Source organism: Schistocerca piceifrons, chromosome 1 (assembly GCF_021461385.2).
Source record: "Schistocerca piceifrons isolate TAMUIC-IGC-003096 chromosome 1, iqSchPice1.1, whole genome shotgun sequence".
NCBI classification, from domain to species: Eukaryota; Metazoa; Arthropoda; class Insecta; order Orthoptera; family Acrididae; genus Schistocerca; species Schistocerca piceifrons.
In genome coordinates this window covers 204,186,596-204,207,894 of record NC_060138.1, presented here as the reverse complement: position 1 = coordinate 204,207,894, position 21,299 = coordinate 204,186,596, and the positions used below count along the sequence as shown (strand labels likewise).

The 21,299-nt window shown below is 40.6% G+C and overlaps 1 protein-coding gene across 1 annotated transcript in view; it reads right to left on the bottom strand.

Annotated features, from left to right (window-relative positions):
- Positions 1-21,299, bottom strand: part of LOC124799730 (Fanconi anemia group I protein-like) — a 278,348-nt gene that overhangs the window by 211,504 nt on the left and 45,545 nt on the right. The window contains exon 3 of the mRNA XM_047262946.1: positions 5,654-5,823. Coding sequence (XP_047118902.1) covers positions 5,654-5,823 — 170 coding nt within the window. The remainder of the gene's footprint in view (positions 1-5,653; positions 5,824-21,299) is intronic.

Sequence of the window (21,299 nt, the reverse complement as noted above, 5' to 3'; positions counted from 1 at the left end):
ATTACCAACAAACACTGTCTGCCTGTGTCCATTCATGCGAATGGACAGTTTGTTGCTGGTCATTCCCACATAGAATGCATCACAGTGTAGGCAGGTCAGTTGATAAATCACGTGGGTGCTTTCACACGTGGCTCTGCCTTTGATCGTGTACACCTTCCGGGTTACAGGACTGGAGTAGGTGGTGGTGGGAGGGTGCATGGGACAGGTTTTGCATCGGGGGCGGTTACAAGGATAGGAGCCAGAGGGTAGGGAAGGTGGTTTGGGGATTTCATAGGGATGAACTAACAGGTTACGAAGGTTTAGCTGGACGGCGGAAAGACACTCTTGGCGGAGTGGGGAGGATTTCATGAAGGATGGATCTCATTTCAGGGCAGGATTTGAGGAAGTCGTATCCCTGCTGGAGAGACACATTCAGAGTCTGGTCCAGTCCCGGAAAGTATCCTGTCACAAGTGGGGCACTTTTGTGGTTCTTCTGTGGGGGATTCTGGGTTTGAGGGGACGAGGAAGTGGCTCTGGTTATTTGCTTCTGTACCAGGTCGGGAGGATAGTTGCGGGATGCAAAAGCTGTTTTCAGGTTGTTGGTGTAATGATTCAGGGATTCCGGACTGGAGCAGATTCGTTTGCCACGAAGACCTAGGCTGTAGGGAAGGGACCGTTTGATGTGGAATGGGTGGCAGCTGTCATAATGGAGGTACTGTTGCTTGTTGGTGGGTTTGATGTGGACGGACGTGTGAAGTTGGCCATTGGACAGGTGGAGGTCAACGTCAAGGAAAGTGGCATGGGATTTGGAGTAGGACCAGGTGAATCTGATGGAACCAAAGGAGTTGAGGTTGGAGAGGAAATTCTGGAGTTCTTCTTCACTGTGAGCCCAGATCATGAAGATGTCATCAATAAATCTGTACCAAACTTTGGGTTGGCAGACTTGGGTAACCAAGAAGGCTTCCTCTAAGCGACCCATGAATAGGTTGGCGTACGAGGGGGCCATCCTGGTACCCATGGCTGTTCCCTTTAATTGTTGGTATGTCTGGCCTTCAAAAGTGAAGAAGTTGTGGGTCAGGATGAAGCTGGCTAAGGTAATGAGGAAAGAGGTTTTAGGTAGGGTGGCAGGTGATCGGCGTGAAAAGAAATGCTCCATCGCAGCGAGGCCCTGGACGTGCGGAATATTTGTGTATAAGGACGTGGCATCAATGGTTACAAGGATGGTTTCCGGGGGTAACAGATTGGGTAAGGATTCCAGGCGTTCAAGGAAATGGTTGGTGTCTTTGATGAAGGATGGGAGACTGCATGTAATGGGTTGAAGGTGTTGATCTACGTAGGCAGAGATACGTTCTGTGGGGGCTTGGTAACCAGCTACAATGGGGCGGCCGGGATGATTGGGTTTGTGGAATTTAGGAAGAAGGTAGAAGGTAGGGGTGCGGGGTGTCGGTGGGGTCAGGAGGTTGATGGAGTCAGGTGAAAGGTTTTGCAGGGGGCCTAAGGTTCTGAGGATTCCTTGAAGCTCCGCCTGGACATCGGGAATGGGGTTACCTTGGCAAACTTTGTATGTGGTGTTGTCTGAAAGCTGACGCAGTCCCTCAGCCACATACTCCCGACGATCAAGTACCACGGTTGTGGAACCCTTGTCCGCCGGAAGAATGACGATGGATCGGTCAGCCTTCAGATCACGGATAGCCTGGGCTTCAGCAGTGGTGATGTTGGGTGTAGGATTAAGGTTTTTTAAGAAGGATTGAGATGCAAGGCTGGAAGTCAGAAATTCCTGGAAGGTTTGGAGAGGGTGATTTTGAGGAAGAGGAGGTGGGTCCCGCTGTGACAGAGGACGGAAGAGGAGAGAGGGATAGTTTGAGGACAGTCAAAAAGGGAGAGAAGGATGGTCACCTATACCTCAGGATAACAGGAACCTCTAATAGTTTTGAAAGCTAGGATGGTGTCGTGTACTGCCAATGCTGTGAACATAGCCAGAAATACCATGAGAAGACACCACCATCCAGGCACCCTACAAGCCAGTTGCTTCCCAATTCTGGGGAGCCACCTTCAGATAGCACTCACACTATAGTCTGGTTCGGACAAGAGCCCATCGATGTGTCATACCCATTGACCGATAAGTATTGTCAGCTGCCACAGACAGCACTGACAATGACAACTTCACTACCACAAAGCAGAGTGTAGCTGGAGATGCCAGTTGCAATTATAAGAATATGCGTCTTCCAAATCTGACTCAACAGCAGTTCCAAAGTTTCAGCAGTTATGTCACAGTTTTAGTTCAGTTACAATTCCCCAAGTTCTACAACTGAGAGTTTAGGACAGTTCATGACAGTATGTGCACTTGGCCTAATCAGTGCAGCTCACAGCCTGCACCAGTCACAGATGCCGAGTGTAGAGTCCACTTACAAACAGTTATAGTGCCGGAGACAGTAAACTCTGTAGATAGTCAATTCTTATCGACTGTGTTAAATTTAGGAAATCAAGTGCACTCGTCAAGCTAGCAATAAAGTTAAGTACATTTATTGCATCTCCTGGTTTTACTTTGTGTTGGTGCATTTGTATTAGAGTGCTGCCCTGTGAGTACATTTATGTATGTATATGCTTATACTGGCACCTTGTATTTTATCTATAGTTGGGGGTTCACTTCCTGTTAGATTAGCTTTAACATTCAGTCACAACATCCAAACAAAGGTGACAAGTAAGAGATCAAGTTCAAGGAAAAGTTTCATCAATCCCAACACTGCCACAGAGGAACAAAAAGGCAGTATCAACACCCACAATGAGAAAAAACAGACTCAACATGGACGATGAGACAAAGCCCAGGTTTCTGAAAATTTTCGCCAGTCTCAGTTCAGTTTCCTTTCCAGGGAAACCATTCTGAGTGTTGTTATTATTATTATTATTATTTTATTATTATACTGAGACATAACTTTGTAACATATGAAAATATGTAACATAAAGTTAATACATGACCAATCACAGAGAGAGAGAGAGAGAGAGAGAGAGAGAGAGAGAATAGGCCTAAAGGCAGCAATAAAATAAGTGAAAGAAATTTGGACACGACCCAACTGCAACTTACTGTACTACACCCCACTGTCCACTTGCTGCAGCAACTATCAGAAACTCTAAAGCTAATGGTGGCATGCTTCACCAGACTGGACGAAAGAGACATTCCCAGCAACAGTAATATTTTAAAATGCCACAATTACCCTTTCCAGCAAGCTCAACAGAACTAGAGGCTTGAAATTATTAGTAGCAGTTCATCATGCATAATGTATTAGGTGATGTGAAATGCAAAGTTGTTTTACTTGTCTATTCTGAACCTGAAAGGTAGTTCAAAAAACTCTGCCCCCAATTGTGACCGAGTGATCCTCTCCTATTCTATTCTGATCCTGAAACTAGGCACATTTTTTTTGATGAAGCAGGAATCCAAATCAAAGCTTTAAAGAGTGGACTGCACGATGACACGGTATAACTAGAATTTCAGTGCAAAAATCATAACTCTAAGAAGACTCGTGCAGAATCTCTAGTTCGAGATTTGATTATCATGCACACAATAAATTACAGACAGGCCTGCTTAGTTTAGCTACCTTGTCTGTAAAAGATTCCCCGCCATTAACTGTGGCACAAGAACAAATGCAAATATCAGCTGAGGAAATACAGTGTGAGGAAACTGACATGTTCTCAATTAGTCAACAACAGACACAGCCAAGTGATCGCAAAACACAGGCAGACAAACTACTCAACTGAGAGAGTCAGCAAACAAGTACAGTAACGCCAAACTAAAATTGTGGACACGCTGTGGTCTAAACCCCAAGTGCAGCAATTCCCCTGCCCTACTCCCCAAAATGCACGATGTAGTTATTGTAAAAAAAATCAGAGTAGGAGCAAGTACAACACTCAAACTGAGGGTTTCCTACAAACTTAATTATATATTTATATCTAAAAACAAAGATGATGTAACTTACCAAACGAAAGCGTTAGCATGTTGATAGACACACAAACAAACACAAGCACAAAATTCAAGCTTTCGAAACCAACAGTTGCTTCATCAGAAAAGAGGGAAGGAGAGGCAAAGACGAAAGGATGTGGGTTTTAAGGGAGAGGGTAAGGAGTCATTCCAATCCCGGGAGCGGAAAGACTTACCTTAGGGGGAAAAAAGGACAGGTATATGCTCGGCGCACGCACCCGCCCGCGCGCCCGCGCGCGCGCGCCCGCCCGCACCGGTCAACGTCAAGGATGCTTTAGGCGTCAGTTTCTCATGGATTCAAGCTGACTATGTCACATCTCTCCATTTTGGGAATTCCACATTTAATAACCACACTCAAAGCAGCAACAACAGCTCTGACATTCACACACACACACACACACACACACACACACAGATATATATACAGACAGAAGCGGACATTTGTAAAGGCAAAGAGTTTGGGCAGAGATGTCAGTCGAGGCGGAAGTACAGAGGCAAGAATGTTGTTGAATGACAGGTGAGGTATGAGCAGCGGCAACTTGAAATTAGCGGAGGTTGAGACCTGGTGGGTAACGGGAAGAGAGGATATACTGAAGGGCAAGTTCCCATCTCCGGAGTTCTGACAGGTTGGTGTTAGTCGGAAGTATTCAGATAACCCGGACGGTGTAACACTGGGCCAAGATGTGCTGGCCGTGCACCAAGGCATGTTTAGACACAGGGTGATCCTCATTACCAACAAACACTGTCTGCCTGTGTCCATTCATGCGAATGGACAGTTTGTTGCTGGTCATTCCCACATAGAAAGCTTCACAGTTGGTAAATCACGTGGGTGCTTTCACACGTGGCTCTGCCTTTGATCGTGTACACCTTCCGGGTTACAGGACTGGAGTACGTAGTGGTGCAATGGTGCATGGGACAGGTTTTACACCGGGGGCGGTTACAAGGGTAGGAGCCAGAGGGTAGGGAAGGTGGTTTGGGGATTTCATAGGGATGAACTAACAGGTTACGAAGATTAGGTGGACGGCGGAAAGACACTCTTGGTGGAGTGGGGAGGATTTCATGAAGGATGGATCTCATTTCAGGGCAGGATTTGAGGAAGTCGTATCCCTGCTGGAGAGACACATTCAGAGTCTGATCCAGTCCCGGAAAGTATCCTGTCACAAGTGCGGCATTTTTGTGGTTCTTCTGTGGGAGGTTCTGGGTTTGAGAGGATGAGGAAGTGGCTCTGGTTATTTGCTTCTGTACCAGGTCGGGAGGGTAGTTGCGGGATGCAAAAGCTGTTGTCAGGTTGTTGGTGTAATGGTTCAGGGATTCCGGACTGGAGCAGATTCATTTGCCACGAAGACCTAGGCTGTAGGGAAGGGACCGTTTGATGTGGAATGGGTGGCAGCTGTCATAATGGAGGTACTGTTGCTCGTTGTTGGGTTTGATGTGGGCGGATGTGTGAAGCTGGCCATTGGACAGATGGAGGTCAACGTCAAGGCTGCTTTAGGCGTCAGTTTCTCATGGATTCAAGCTGACTATGTCACATCTCTCCATTTTGGGAATTCCACATTTAATAACCACACTCAAAGCAGCAACAACAGCTCTGACATTCACATGAAATTTATTTGCAAGTTATCTCTGTACAACTAACAAGATGATGAAGTTCTGTGAATCAAGGCTACTTTAAACATAAATAGTTCTGAAAAAACCACTTACCACACTCGATCTGTTGGCTGCTGGATGCATTCTGTACACCATTCTGTCAACTTCATCAACTCCTTTGACTCTAAGTGCTCAAATTCAATGATTAATAAAGTCAACAAGGCATTTGTCTGAATTGTTGATATGTCTTGTATTTGAAGTTGCTGGAGAACTTGTTTACATACCTAGGAAATTAACAAACAACAATAGAGATGAAACAAAGCTTAACTGTTAATACATAAGCAGAGAACATAATCTTTGTAACATAATTGTTAAACATCTGTATCCTATAGCAGATCAAAATAAACAAATAAATATTCATTTGATGCTAGCACAACTTCAGACATTTGCAGTCTGGCCAGAGGAGACGGAGATAGTGGTCATGTGTGTGCAAGTTGTCCCTGCTTGTGCGAATATATGTGTGTGTGTGTGTGTGTGTGTGTGTGTGTGTGTGTGTGTGTGTGTTCCTTTCCTTTGGCCAAAAGCTCAGCATGTCACAATTTTTTCCTTGTGCCCATCTTCAACTCAACATGTCATCTTTACGCTGAGAAGAAATCTATCCTTTTCATAACACTGTTGACACTGGACTTCCCATTGTTTGATTTTACCATGGTTTGAAGTCCCTTAGATGCCGAGTGGTCAGTGCGTCTGACTTCCACGCAGTGGGGTCAGGTTCGCTTCCCGGCCAGTCCACAGATTTTCTCTGCTTGGCACTGGGTGTTGTGTCATCATCATCATCATCATCATCATCATCATAATATCATAATATCATCATCATTGACTCGTATGTCGCCCAATGTGGCATCAACTGAGGGCACTTGTAATTCAGTGGCCGAAATTTCTTAGTGGGGACACTCAGTAACCAATGTCACATGATCATTTCATTTCACCACAATGAAAAGATAGAAATGTTACTGCTATTACTAATACTTACTACAAATGGTTGCTGAATGAGCATCCACACTTTTAAAAAAATACAGCAGAACTTTACGATGTAATAAACATGTCACCTCTTATGTAACTATTTTCTTCATTTTCTTCTCAATATATTTGTGCACTATTCTATCACAAAATATGTTCTAAACAATACAAAAACTGAAATAAAGAAATGTCTAAGACAATACTACAGATTAATGTAACTGGCTGATTACTAAGCCAACAGTAGCAAGTTAAGAAAAATGAAAAACTTGTCTCATCAATGCACTAAACATGAGTCATATTGCTAAGCACTGTAAGTACCACATTCGAAGCAAAAAGTGACTGCGTGAGTGATAATGCACAAGCTTTACATACATGAAACGAAACTGAAACTGCAAATAAGGAGAAGAATCAGCTGTAGAATGGAATGATAATGATAATTAGTGCCAGACCGGGGCTCAAACCCGGATTTCCTCTGTATTGCGAGCAGTTGCCTTACCATTTGGCTACCCATGCACAACTCACGGCCAGACCCAAACTTCCATATGTCGTCAGCCTTGCATCTACGATCTGTGCGCTGACATCCATTATGTATATTCTTGTACAGGTCAGATGTTGTACTTTAAAGTCACTTGCTCGGTATTGGCAGATAAATACGATATTGCACTGCCTGTTTTATTCTGATTACAATGCAAAGTTCCTTTGGATATGTATGCATGTGCATGTCGAAAGGAACAGTCACTGTGGCGACTACAGCACATTATGAAATACTTGAAATAAATTCGCAGTTTTGTATAAAGACAACCATCAGTTGTAGAATGGAATGACTACCATGAAAATTTGTGCCAGACCGGCACTCAAACACGGATTTCCCACTTATCACGAGCGGTCGCCTCACCATTTGGCTATCCAAAGGAACTTTGCATCGTAATCAGAATAACACAGGCACTGCAATATCGTATTGATCCACTGATAGCGGGCAAGCAACTTTCAAGTATGTCGTCTGACCCGTATGGGAATGTACATAATGGACGTATGAGTATAGTTCGCAGATGTATGGTTTACGACATATGGAAGTTTAGGCCTGGCCACGAGTTGTGCACAGATAGCTAAATGGTAAGACGACTGCTTGTGATAAGCAGGAAATACGGGTTCAGATCCTGGTCCAGCAAAAAATTTAATTGTCTACAGCTGATGGTTGTCCCTATTCACACTTATGAGTTCATTTCATGTATTTCCTAATGGCTTTAGTTGCCACAGTATCAGTTCCTTTGGACATGCTCGCATGTCGACAGGAACTTCGCGTCGTAATAAGAATAACACAGGCACTGCTATATTGCAGATTTACATACTGCTGCACCCTTACACAAGATTTATACTACTATCACATGAAAGAACTAGGTTTTACAAGCAGGACATAGTGGCACAGAAAAATAGTGAACCAGGACGTATAAAATGTTTCTTTATTTCCAGCCTACAACCACAAAAGCTGTTTTCAGACTTTCAGTCTTGATCTGTAGTGTCCATCTTCAGATCTCCTTTAAACATATCCTAATATAATAAAGTATAATAAAGCTACAGTGGCACTGTCAAAAGGTATCACAAAAAACTAGCATAGGCATCATCAAACAGAATATAAAATGGTGTGAACTAGCTCACAGTGCCAGCAGTCGTACTTTGAATGGTGCTACTGTTTGCTGTGAACAAAGTACAGCCTGCACAAAGAACATTCTTTGTCTACATCCTATCCATTTACCTTGCAACGTGAGCTGTCTAGCACCACTTCATTTTCATTACAGTAATAATTATACCTTCTTTTCCAGTATGTTTGTTTTCCTGTTGCCACCATTAATTCCCAACATGAACTTCTCCAGTTTCTGCTGAGAAAATGGAAAGATTTTAACAGTTTTCACACTAGAAATCAATGTCTCACTGCCATTACATCAAAACTGAGAATAGATGCTGATCAAACACTTTCACACAAAGGGAGCTTCATTTTAAAAATCCTGTTCAGTTAAGCAAAGTTACTTCAAATGATATTCTTGTGTTTATTTCTTTTGCTGTCCATCCAGCTGCCATTTTCAACTGCCCTATCTCATCAATGGCTTTTATGATTTCATTGTTAATTTGAATTAGGAGATAGTATGGCTAACTTGTACTTAGTTTCAGGAGGTGAAATTTCGGTACTGCTAACAAACATAATAACAGTAGGAAGAAAAAAAATCCATCCCTAGGTTTCAGATCAGCTAGTTCTTTTGTCGGGGGGGGGGGGGGGGGTGTAGGTTTTAGGAGGGTGAGGAAAAGAAGGAGGTCAATCAGACTCAGATACAAGGAATAAATCTGATGTGAAACTGGGAGGAGACAAAGATGAAGAGGGAGGCGTCAGAGAGAGAGAGAGAGAGAGAGAGAGAGAGAGAGAGAGAGAGAGAGAGAGAGAGAGAGAGGGCAAACAGTACAATGTTATTTGCAATACGAAAGTGGTTCAGGCATCCTCCAGACAAATGGAAATCTCTTTGTCAGACTCCTCTTTCCGTTCTGAAATTCCTGCTCTCATTATGGACTCTAATAAAAGCTGATGTACATATAGTCTTCAATGTACCAAGGCAGAATAAATAAATACCTCTCACTGTTAGCATAAGGTCTTCCTCATAAGCACCAAAGAGAAAGTATAGAAAGGAAAGAAGTTTGTACATTCACTGTATTTTTCAGGTCCCATCAACAAGAAGAACATCCAAGGATGTGTAATGAATCATGTCACTGCATTAACAATAAATTATTACTATATTACTCAATACTTTGTGCTTACTCTACCAGCCTCATGTAACTTAGTACGTTAAGAAATTGCTGCTCTGAAAAAATCTGCTTTGTTAGTTACTGGTATATAAAATGGTTACAATTTATCTTGTACTGAGAGCTTAATACTTACATGGAAACAGTGATTGTTTTTGAAGAAAATAGCTACCTACATCTGTATCCATAGGGGCCTATTTACAGTGCACTACTACTAATCATGCAGCTTTACAGTGAACATTACTACTAGCCGAGTAGTCTGGTTCTGTATAAGCTTCATATAACATTTTGCTCTCTGTCTTTCTCCTCGATACCTTTAGAATTCCAAGAGTGTATTGTAGTCAACACCATCAAAAGCTTTCTCAATCTACAAATGATGTAAAGACACATTTGCCTTTCTTTAACTAATATTCAAGACAAGTTATATAGTCTGTATTTCCTCATGTTTACCTACATTTCTTCCAAAAACCAACCTGACCTTCCCCGAGATCACCTTCTATCAGTTTTTTCCCTTCTTCTGTCAATAATTGGTGTCAGTATTTTTCAACCATGACTTATTAAACTGATAGTACAGCAGTATTCACACTCATCAGCACCTCCTTTCTTCGGAACTGAATTTTTACAATGTTCTTGAAGACGGGGGTATTCTGACTGTCTCATATATCTTGCTCACCAGCTGGAATAATTTGGTTATGGCTGGGTCTCCCAAGGATCTCAATAAAAATGAGGGAATGTTTTTTAAGATGTCTGTATTCCCTTTTACTTGCTTCATTTGCTGCATTTTTATATTTCCTCCTTTCACCAATTAAATTCAACAGCTTTTGTGAAATATAACTTTTTTTTTTCTTTTAGGCCCAGTCTTTCTACCTATTTCTCCTTCTGTTGCTTTCCCTACCCAACCTCTCAAAGCTACCCATTCATCTACTACTGTATTCTGTTCCCTAGATTCAGTCAAATATTGCCTCACACTCCCTCTTAAACCCTCGACAGTATTTTATTTAATACATACATGACACTTATTATAATGATTATTACTACACTGATGACAAGAAGAGCTTTTGGTTCGCATTCATCATGGAGTTATAGCGATTATTATGATCGGATGTGTAGCAGCACAAGTCACCCTCAGTCAACTGCTGAACAATGTGGCGAGTGGAAGCACACATTTCTGTGGCCCTTTGATAGAATGTATAAAAAGGTGAAACTGACAGATGATGAAATAAGAAATTTGCATGAGAACTCAGACCACAAATTTAGTGGGAACTATCTGAAAACTTGAAGCAGTGAAACTGCGGATGCAGTCGTGGAACGTCCAGATGAAGTAGTTTCAAACAGCAGTGAGTTGGATAAAAATGAACAGGATAAGCCTTGATATTTATTACTGTGCGCAGATAATAATGGGTATATTAGGATGTCTGTTTCAGTAAATGAGTGGTTAGTGTACTAGTCTCCAGTTAGGTTTTCATATTTTTACAGATATTCAAGCAGCAAGAAGGCAACTGTGGCCAAAATCACAAACTAATCATCTTGACAGAGAAGAGGCGGCCCTGCCAGGTATGACATGGGAGACAGAGCCTTACTTAAATCAAAGGCAGAGGTCTGCTGCTAACATAATGAGAACTCCAAAAGCTTTCCTCCTGTACTTCGATAATAACATCTTCGGTAATACGAGGGTGGTTTGAAAAGTTCTCGGAATCACAACGAGAGGTCAGCGCTAGCGCAATGAGTTGTTCACATGATATTCATTGGACTGTTGCCTATCAGTGCTCTTGGAAGAGAGCTGTGATGGTGACATGGCTCTGTTGCTGTTCCGGTGTAGAGATTCGTTAAGATGGGGAAAAAAAACCACAAGATTTGAGCAGTGACTAAGTACTTTGTAAAGAAAGGTATGAAAGCAAAGGACATTCATGCCGATTTCCAGAATACACTGGGAGACACTGCTCCTTCACGTTCAACTGTTGACAAGTGGACAAATGAATTTAAATTTCATCGGGAGAGCTTAGATGAAGATCCGCGCAGTGGTCGGTCAAGATGAGTCACTACTCCAGAAATCATTACGAAAAGTGCACAAAATAGTCATGGAGGACTGCCGATTGAAAGTGCATGAAATTGCTCACGCTTTTCAGATGTCATCTGAAAGGGTATAGCACATTTTAAGTGAAGAATTAGAAATGAAAAAAATTATCTGCAAGATGGGTGCCGCTACTCTTGACGCTGGATCAAAAAAGAATGAGAATGGACATATCAGAACAATGTTTGGCCCGTTTTAACAGTAACGACAAGATTTATTGCGCCAGTTTGTCACCACAGATGAAACTTGGGTGCATTACTATACCTCAGAGACAAAAAAACAGTCGAAGCAGAGGAAACATGGTGATTCCCCACCACCAAAAAAAGCAAAGAGAATTCCTTCACCAGAAAAGGTCATGGCATCAATATTCTGGGATGCGAAGGGGATTCTGTTTGTAGATTATCTCCCCACCGGGCAAACAATTACTGGAGAATACTATGCCAACCTCCTGGACAAATTGCAACCAAAGATACTCGGAAAAAGGGTAAGTTCAGCAAGAAAGAAAGTTATCTTCCATCACGACAATGCCCACCCACATGCATGTGCCGTTGCCACGGCAAAATTACATGAACTAAGGTATGAATTGTTGCAACATCCGCCTTATTCACCTTATATTGCTCTGTCGGACTTCCATCTCTTCCCAAAACTGAAAATTCACTTCAAACAAAGAATTAAGAGCCGGAGTTGACAACTATTTTGCAAGTAGGAGGAAACTCATTTTTGAGATAGGATCAAGGCACTGGAACATTGTTGGACCAAATGCATTAATCTACAAGGAGTTTCAGTGATGTAACTACTTTTTTTCTATTCCGTTCCAAGAACTTTTCAAACCACCCTCATACTGTGATGTACAAGGACCAAGCTAGGCATTCTTTGGAAATCAGCTGAAGATATTTTCATGAAAAATTCGAAAGCTTTTGAAAGGGAAGAAATTGTGTCAGCAACCGGAATTCTTTGGAACTGTGGAGTCCGTAGACAGAACAAACACAGTTTACGAGATATATTTAATAAAGAAACTTTCTGATGTACCAAACTTCATTTTTGAAGCATACACTGAGACTCTTACTAAATGCCTGTGTTTTCATGATGTTCTAATTGAAACAGCTCAAAGACAGATGGACAAATTTGCTTGTCTCCGGGCCATATGGAAAATTATAGCAAGCTTCCATTGTTTTATAAACCTAGTGAGTCAGTTACAGGGGATGAAGAACTTGTGACCTTCTACGGGCGACACCCATTCAGGCTATATATTCGAACAAAACCAGGAAAATATGGCTTAGAAGTGAACTTGTTATGTGATTCAGATATGAAATACTGCTTCGCAGAGGATCCCTATGATGGGAAGCATGCCAATGAGAAGAACTGTAACAGTGGCCCTGAAACTAATAGGAGGTTGGTTGAAATGTCTTACTTGAAACAACCAGGAAGAAACATAACCATGGACAGAAAGTTGACTACTGTTCCACTAGCATCTGAACTTTTGAAAGAGAAAATAACTACTCTTGGTACTATTCACAGTAATTAATGTGATGTGACTCTAGAACTCCATCCTGTTTCTCTTAAAAAAGCTACATCGGTTTGCCTTTAATGGTGATGCCACTTTAGTCAGTTACATGCCTGAGATAAGAACGGTTATTACAGTGTTGTCAACCAACATCACGACACGAATATGAGGTATGAGAAGCTAGACGTATAATACTCTACAACTGCACGAAGTCTAGAGCACATATGCTCGGTTAAGTGTGTAAGAATGTACAGCTACCATCGAGCAACATGGCTAACACGAATATGAGGTATGAGAAGCTAGACGTATAATACTCTACAATTGCACGAAGTCTAGAGCAGATATGCTCGGTTAAGTGTGTAAGAATGTACAGCTACCATCGAGCAACATGGCTATGGCCAATGTGGTGTTTTCCAACTTGACTGACATTTAGCATACAATTCATATGTTGTATTTCAAGACACACACAAGGAATGGGCAAAGAATCATCTCACAAAGAGTTCTGGAAGAAAGCAGTACCTGAAAGATCTTGCTTGAGAACTTTGCTGCCTCAACATGAAAAGACATGTTCAAAATGTTGTAGGCCTACACTCAAGTATGTATGGCATTGTTCAAACGACAATCTTACTTCACTCATTGCTGCACTGTCATCTGCGGAAAAATGCATGCCAAGATCTGTTGAGAAATAATGGACTACACTATTGTGCAAAATTGCAATAATGACATTTTGTTCCAAAGATATTAACTATCAAAGAGAGTGTAACAGCATTATCAACTTCTGGGTACAAGTGTAATCAACATGAACATGCTACAAGCAGAGGAATCATCATTGCAGAGCTGTGAGGGAAAGTAACACGTACAGCTGTTCATATTCCGCCGAAGAAAGGATGCTGTTACTTATATGCCAGGTGCGAAGACTGTAACTACACACATGCTCGCACTTCTTGCAAGAATTATATCTGCTCTGCACACAGAAAGAAAGGAGAATTAGTTCATATTGTGAAATGTTCTGAGTATGAATCTGAGCAACCCTTGTAGTTGTAAATAAATGTAAAATCATTATTTATAATTTATTTAAACTTCATCCAAAGGAATTTCTTTTATAAAAAAAGACCCAGAAATCCTTGCCCAGTATTAATTACCAACATTATGGAAATACTTAAGAGACATTGTTTATCCTAAGAGAGAGAGAGAGAGAGAGAGAGAGAGAGAGAGAGAGAGAGAGAGAGAGAGAGAGAGAGAGAGGGGGGGGGGGGGGGGTCTTGGGATCAGTCGTTGCCGTTGCTACCCCCCCCCCCCCCCCCCGTCTCCCCCATCCCCGCCCTTATTGGCGCTGGACAGTGCAACAAAGGGCACTGATATGAAACTGTCAATTTCCTACTGTTTTGAAATTTCGTAAGTTTTTAACTTATAAATTACAGTCATAGTCCACATTTGACCCTAATAATGCCTTATGTTTTAAAATCTGGTTTAAAAATGTTTTCCTTGCCATTATGTAATCTGCCTTCCCATTATATAATCAATCTGAAACCCTCCGGTCCCCCCAAGTCTTTTCAATATTGTTGTCTTGTCTACTACTGGCACTTGCAGGTCATTTTTGCTAGTCCTAAATTCCACAAAATGAGTCTCTGTGTGATTAAGATTTATGCTGTTTGCTGTGAACCAGCTGAAGGTTCAGTCAGCTATTATCTGGGTTGTATCTGATAATGTGTTTGCTTCCATATCAATATACAGAGGGGGCCAGAAAATTTACACTCTCTTTGATAGTTAATATCTTTGGAACAAAATGTCATTATTGCAATTTTGCGCAACAGTGTAGTCCATTATTTCTCAACAGATCTTGGCATGCATTTTTCAGCAGATGACAGTGCAGCAATGAGTGAAGTAAGATTGTCGTTTGAACAATGCCATACTGGAAGCACAAAAATATGATGGAGGTACACTGGAAATGGCGTAACGTGTACCAACACATACAATAATTTATCGTATTCAGGATAAATTCGAAACTAACAGTGCTGTTCAAGATGTGCATCAGGAAAGGTCTGGTCGCCAAAAACATCAAGTCAACTGCCAGCATTGCTGTGTTCCAACATTTTACTACGTCACCTCAAAAATCTGTGAAGCAGGAGCACGTGGAAGCAGGGCAAGCTGATCAAGTGTATGATGAATTCTGAAGGCTGCAAAGCGTAAAGCATACATTCCAAAATGAATGCACACTATGTACGAGGACAACCCAGATTTAATGCTGGAGTACTGTGAGTGGTTTGAAGGCATGTCTCGTGAGGATGAATGGTTTGCAGGGATGGTTATCTGGTCTGATGAGGTGCAATTCAAACTGAATGTCGCCACAACTGCATGTACTGGGCACCTGAAAATTCTCATGTTCAGGTGGACAAACATGTTAATTTACCGAGTGTTAATGTGCAGTGTGGTCTGTCACCACATGGATCGACTGGCCAGTTCTTCTTTGGAGATACTATAAATGTTGATGCGTATCTTCATAAGGTGTAAACTTCAATTTCACCTGCCATCCAAGAGGTGTTTGGAAAAGAAAGATTTTACCTACAACAATATGGCGCACTGCCTCACCACCACAGGCATATCAGAGCCTACTTGAATGAAAATCTACCTGGACAATGCATGGGTTGAAGAGGAGATGTTGAGTACCACCACAGTCTCCAGACCTTACATCTCTAGACTTCTACCTATGGAGGGGGGGGGGGGGGGACATTTAAAAACTGATGTTTATCAATAGAAGTCAGCTACATGGGACAAGCTATGAGAAACTATCAAGGTATCTTGTGCACTATCACACCATCAACACTGCTGTAATTCGGTCAACAGTTCAGTGGCATCATCATCATTTGTCTGCCAACGGGGTCACTTTGAATGCACACAGTAATCTTCCCCCCTTTGCAATAATTGTAATGATATGTCATTTTTTTACATTAATATTGTATGTTCTCTACATACTTCCCTGCTTGCTCCAATAAGAGAAACATTTTCATGTTTTCTCATCTGAACTAGTTTCCAACATAGTGACAATTGTTTTCCTCCCTTTTAATAAATTTTGCTGCTGTAACTGCATACCTTGTCATCTTGTCTCATGTCTTCATTTCTGTGCAGTTTGGAGGTCACTTAAACAATTCATATAATAAATCTGTTTTCACCCTGCAGACTTATTTTCTCCGCTGTTGTATTGGGTTGGTGCTCAAGTTCATGAGTTCATAAGTGTAACAATTATGACAAATAGACATGACACAGACATTTATCATCAATAATATATCTTCACTATTTATAACAGTCTGCCAATGTTACAACCACTTTAAATTCTGTAACTGTGGAAATTATGTGGGTTTGAGGTGAATAACCTTTCGAGCCATGTCTGGAGCGCATTTTCATCCTGAAAGGAAGTTCCTTGAAGGTTGTTCAATAGAGAGTGAGAAAAATGAAAATCTGAAGGCACAATATCAGATGAATAAGGCAGGTGCGAAATGACTTCCCAACCCAACTCCTGTAGAGTGTTTTTTGTCAGCAGAATGAGAGCAGGCATTATTGTGGAGCAGCGTCAGTTCATGAAATCTTCCTGGTCATTGTTCTTGGACTGCATCTGTAAGACATCTCAGCTGCTGACAATGCCAGCAGTGATTGTTACACCTCGGGAAAGCAATTCTTAGTACACCATACTGTTGCTGTTCCACAATATGCATAACATTATCTTCTGTGAATACATGCCGGTCTTTTTATGGGGAGTTGCTGCTTTGTTTGGCTCACCTGCTTCTTTCTTTTCCTTATGTTAGCATAAAGACACCACTTCTCATCACCAGTAATGGTATAGGATATGAATGGCCAGTGTTGTTCGGAAGTCAACTGATGACAAGCAAGTAGAACCGCACATATGGCCACCCGCTGATTTTTGTAATTTTGGCTTAGAGCACGTGGTACCCACACACCCGATTTTTGAACTTGCCCCACTGCATGCAAATGTTGCACAATGGTGGAATGATCACAGTTCATCACATTTGCCAGTTCTTGAGTACACTGATGTGGATCATTGTGGATTAATGTGTTTAAATGAGCTCCATCGAACCCTGAAGGTCTTCCTGAAGATGAAGTCACCAACGTTAAAACAATCCTTCATTTTCTTGCTATGCTCTGTGCGAGGGCATTATCCCCATACATGATGCAAATATTTCTGGCTGCCTTCACTTCTGTCACACCTCTACTGAACTCAAGAAGAATACTTCAGACATGATCAAATTTCTCCACTTGGCACTCCATTTTCAAGTGTCCACAACTCCACACACTATCTCCAAACAACAAAATGATTATATATAAACTCAAATAGCAACACCAAACTACAAATAAATAATGATGATTGATAAATAAACCCATAACAACCAGAATAAAAAGGACAAAATAAAAAGTATACAAAGTAAGCACCAAGCTAATACGTATTTCAGTAGAAAATGATACAGATACTCATTCTTAGTTATTAATGGGTAGGATGTTATCACATTAGAGATGAGTAAAGCCTACACAAAGCCAAATCTGTTTCTATCAATGCATATTTGAGTAAAACCAAAATGTCAGTTTAAAATACAATTACATACACTTTCTCAAAAATATAGTTAGAAGCACTAGACTTCTTATCTAAAAATTATCTAGGCTATGATCTACTATAATCTCAATACATCATCACCATATCGCAGTTTGCCTGGTGGATTACACAATAGGAAAGCAAGGTGACAGAAGGATAACATCAGACCCTGAACAGAATAAGATGGAAGTAGAATGAAGTGAATTTCACTGCATTTACAGAGTGCTGCCAACTACACAAGTGAGATATTTTGTATGTGTTTCGTACCAAGCACCTACCATGGTTAAAGCTGACAAACAGCTCCAGTGTTTCACAGAACCGAAACTAAAATTCCTTCTCGAAAGATGAATGAACCGTAGTGTTGCTATCCAGGTTTTAGTGAGATTACCAGAAAGTTGTAAGAAAGCAAGTATTGCGGTAGAAATCGCGGCCCAGTAAGCACAGTGTGATGGACATGTGGGTTAGGATAACATACACGCCAAAGGACTGGGAGATGGGCTACCCACGCTCAGTAGAAGCTCGCACTACACAGCAGTAACAGCCAGAGCAAACAGAGCGATGTCACCACACCAGGCCAAGTCCCATGTTGTGGGCTACGTGACCAAGGGTTGGGAAATAGTGTAACAAATGTACCTCACAGCTGTATAAATAGTTATGAATTTTGAGTTAGATTCATTCAGAGTCCAACAGAACCATCACAGTGCCAAAAGCCCACATCAGACAAAGAAGATTGGGCACAGCCAGCTACAGCCACAGGTTCAAGACGGGGTTCCCTTGTGGGACTCATTGCCACAGTGCCACTGACCAAGTGGTCCAGGAAAATAATTATTAGTTGCTCGACTATCCCAAATGAATTTGATATTTGCTGGGTGAATTCACTAACGTTTAGTGGGCTCAAAAACATTTTAAAAAAATTTTTGTTTATCATTAAGAAACAGCAGACCATTTTTGTTTCAGGCTGCAAGCAGGTTTCTGCATTTACAAGCATCTGTGGTTTTTTAAATTATTCAGTAATGGGTTGCCCCAGATATTTCAAATAAGAATCATTTAGTTCAGTACATACCAGACCATAAATTAAAGCCATGATCACCCAGCTGAATGTATTTCTTAATACAATTTTTATGGTTTGAAGTTACTAGTCGCAAATTAAAAAACTCAGTTTTTGAACAGTATTTTTCCAAAGAAAGAGTAATTTCTCAGCCTTAATATTTTTTGTGTTATTACACTACACAGTATAGTTACTTTTTATACAGTATCAATGATGAGAAGCTCACATAAAAAACCACTATTTTTAAAAAATGGATTTTTTAAATTATTCATTCTTTAGCCTGCAATACCTTTGTTGGGAGACCAGATAAAAATATGAAAATTACACACTTATTAGACCTTCATGAAATCAAATTTCAGCATAAAGTTCAATCTTGAGATTCAACGGGAAGATAAAAAAATACAAATATGAGTCAAATAACCGTTTCTTAATATCTGCAATATCTGGACTAATGGAGTAAAGTATATCAATTACATAATTTAAACTCACAAAAAATGCATGAAATTAAAGTAACAAATGATTATTTGTTGAAACAATCCTCTGCAGAAAGTTGCAGTTGGCTAGCAGACAACATCTGTAAAACTGTACAAGCTCATAGACAAGCCTCTACAAGTCTGTTTTGTCTTCCTCCTTCCACCAACGTCAGTTCGCTCACACTCAGTAAACCATGAGCTCTTTAAGTGAGCAGTTTAACAATGGAGTCTCAGCATTCTTTTAGCGTTCTTATTAATGAAGCTTGCCGTAAAAGTCTGGTTGGAGTGTTTCCTAAAGACATTACTTTAACTAAACACTGCAGTGAAGAAGAAGAAGAAGAAGAAGAAGAAGTAGAAGTAGAAGTGTTGTTTTACTTACGAGCTGGCTGAGAGGTTAAATCAACTTGCAAGTACCATGAAATTACATACTTAAAGAAATTTCACCACCTGTTTGACCAGTCTTGCTTGGACCCTTTTAAGAAACATAAGAAGCCTTTGATGAAAGGTCTGAGAGAAATAAAGTTTGATCATTATTCTAAAAATTAATGCCCTTTTATAAATTTAACATGAGTAAAGTCATTGAGTCCAACATGTTATTCTAAAATATTTTTCATTAACAATGAAAGGAATAACGATAGCTCAGATAAAGAATTTTGTGACTCATCAGAAACTATAAAAAAGTGGATTACGTTAGTGGAAATCCTAGGTGTATCGCCTGCTAGTAAAATTAGAAAACGAAGGGAAGAAAAATGAGCTTTTGCATTCAATGCAAAAATCGAGAAAGTGGAAACTACTGTCAAAAAGAATTTGGAAGTTTCATTTCAAAAGATAAGCTGCGCTAAATCAGACGAAAGTTTGAAAAATTCACTGACTGACTATGATGATTAACAGAAAAGCTAAAAATTAAATCTCATATTTCAAACGAAGACCATAGTGTGAATCTTATCAGTTTACTACCAAATTCTTGGAATCAAGCAAAAGTTAGTGATGAATTTAATGTAACAGAACATTTGGTTAAATTAACAAGGCAGTTAGTAAAAGAGCAGGGAATTTTACGTGCATTACAAAAGAAAAATACATTAATTTCATAAATGAAAACATAATCGAAAAGGTTATTAGGTTTTATGACAACGACAATAACAGCCTTTTGATGCCCAGCAAAATACATTGTGTTTCTTTGAAAGAAAATGGTACTAAGGTCCAGTGACAAAAAAAGGTTAATGTTGTGTAATTTAAATGAACTACTACTGAATTCAAAAAAAGGAAGTCCTGACATTAAAACTGGAAGATAGAAATTTTTTTTAAATGAGATTGAAATGGTGTATTGTTGCAGGGGCATCTGGCACTCATAATGTTTGCATTTGTTTGTGCCAATAGAATGTAAGATTGATGATAGATGTGGCCAATCTTAGACATGATTATAAAGACCTTTTGAAAGCTCTGGTTTGCAATATTGACAGTTACGACTGCATGGTCATAGTAAAACATCAAGACTGTTCAGGCAAACAAGCTTTACTTGACATATTTGAAGAATCGAAGGCAGATGATTTGATGCCTGACAATACAGACTACAATGGGTGACAACATGACACAATGGAAATAGTGACAACTGCAAAACCATGACAAGAGTTTTCTTTGAAGTGTTTGTAGTTAACCTCAAAAACCTGAAAATGCATCATTTTATTGCCAAAGCTCAGGGTAAATTTCTGAAAGACCTTGGCAGTTGATGAATGCTTAGCCCTTGCCGACTTTTCTGAAAACTATCCTCAGTCCCACAATTCCGAAAAGGGTCAAAGAAGAAAGAGGGTCTGCTGAAAGTGAACGGATCCACTCATGGGAGTCAAATTATAAAATAATGATCATTAAAACACACACAGTAAAGGCATAAAAGGTGAGGCCAAATCTAAAAAAAAACTGGAAAAAAGTGGGGGTGGTCATGAGGGTCACAGTCCGAGAAGACTGTGAAAGAAGTCCCAACCACAACCGACCTGCCCCTGCTCCAAGACTAAAGCAGAACCTTATATCTGAAAATAAAAACCACTTTCACAAAGGAAACTGAGGACCAGTTCAATCATCCATGGATCATCTGCTAATTTAAGGAATCGGGAAGGCTATATTTAACACAAAGGGCCAAAAGGAGGAGACGTTACACTAATATGTGAGATGTCATCAGTCTGGCTCCACAACCACATTGTGGGGGTGGGTTGTTACATAGGAGGAAACAATGGGCGAGACAGGTATGGCCAACGCGTAGACA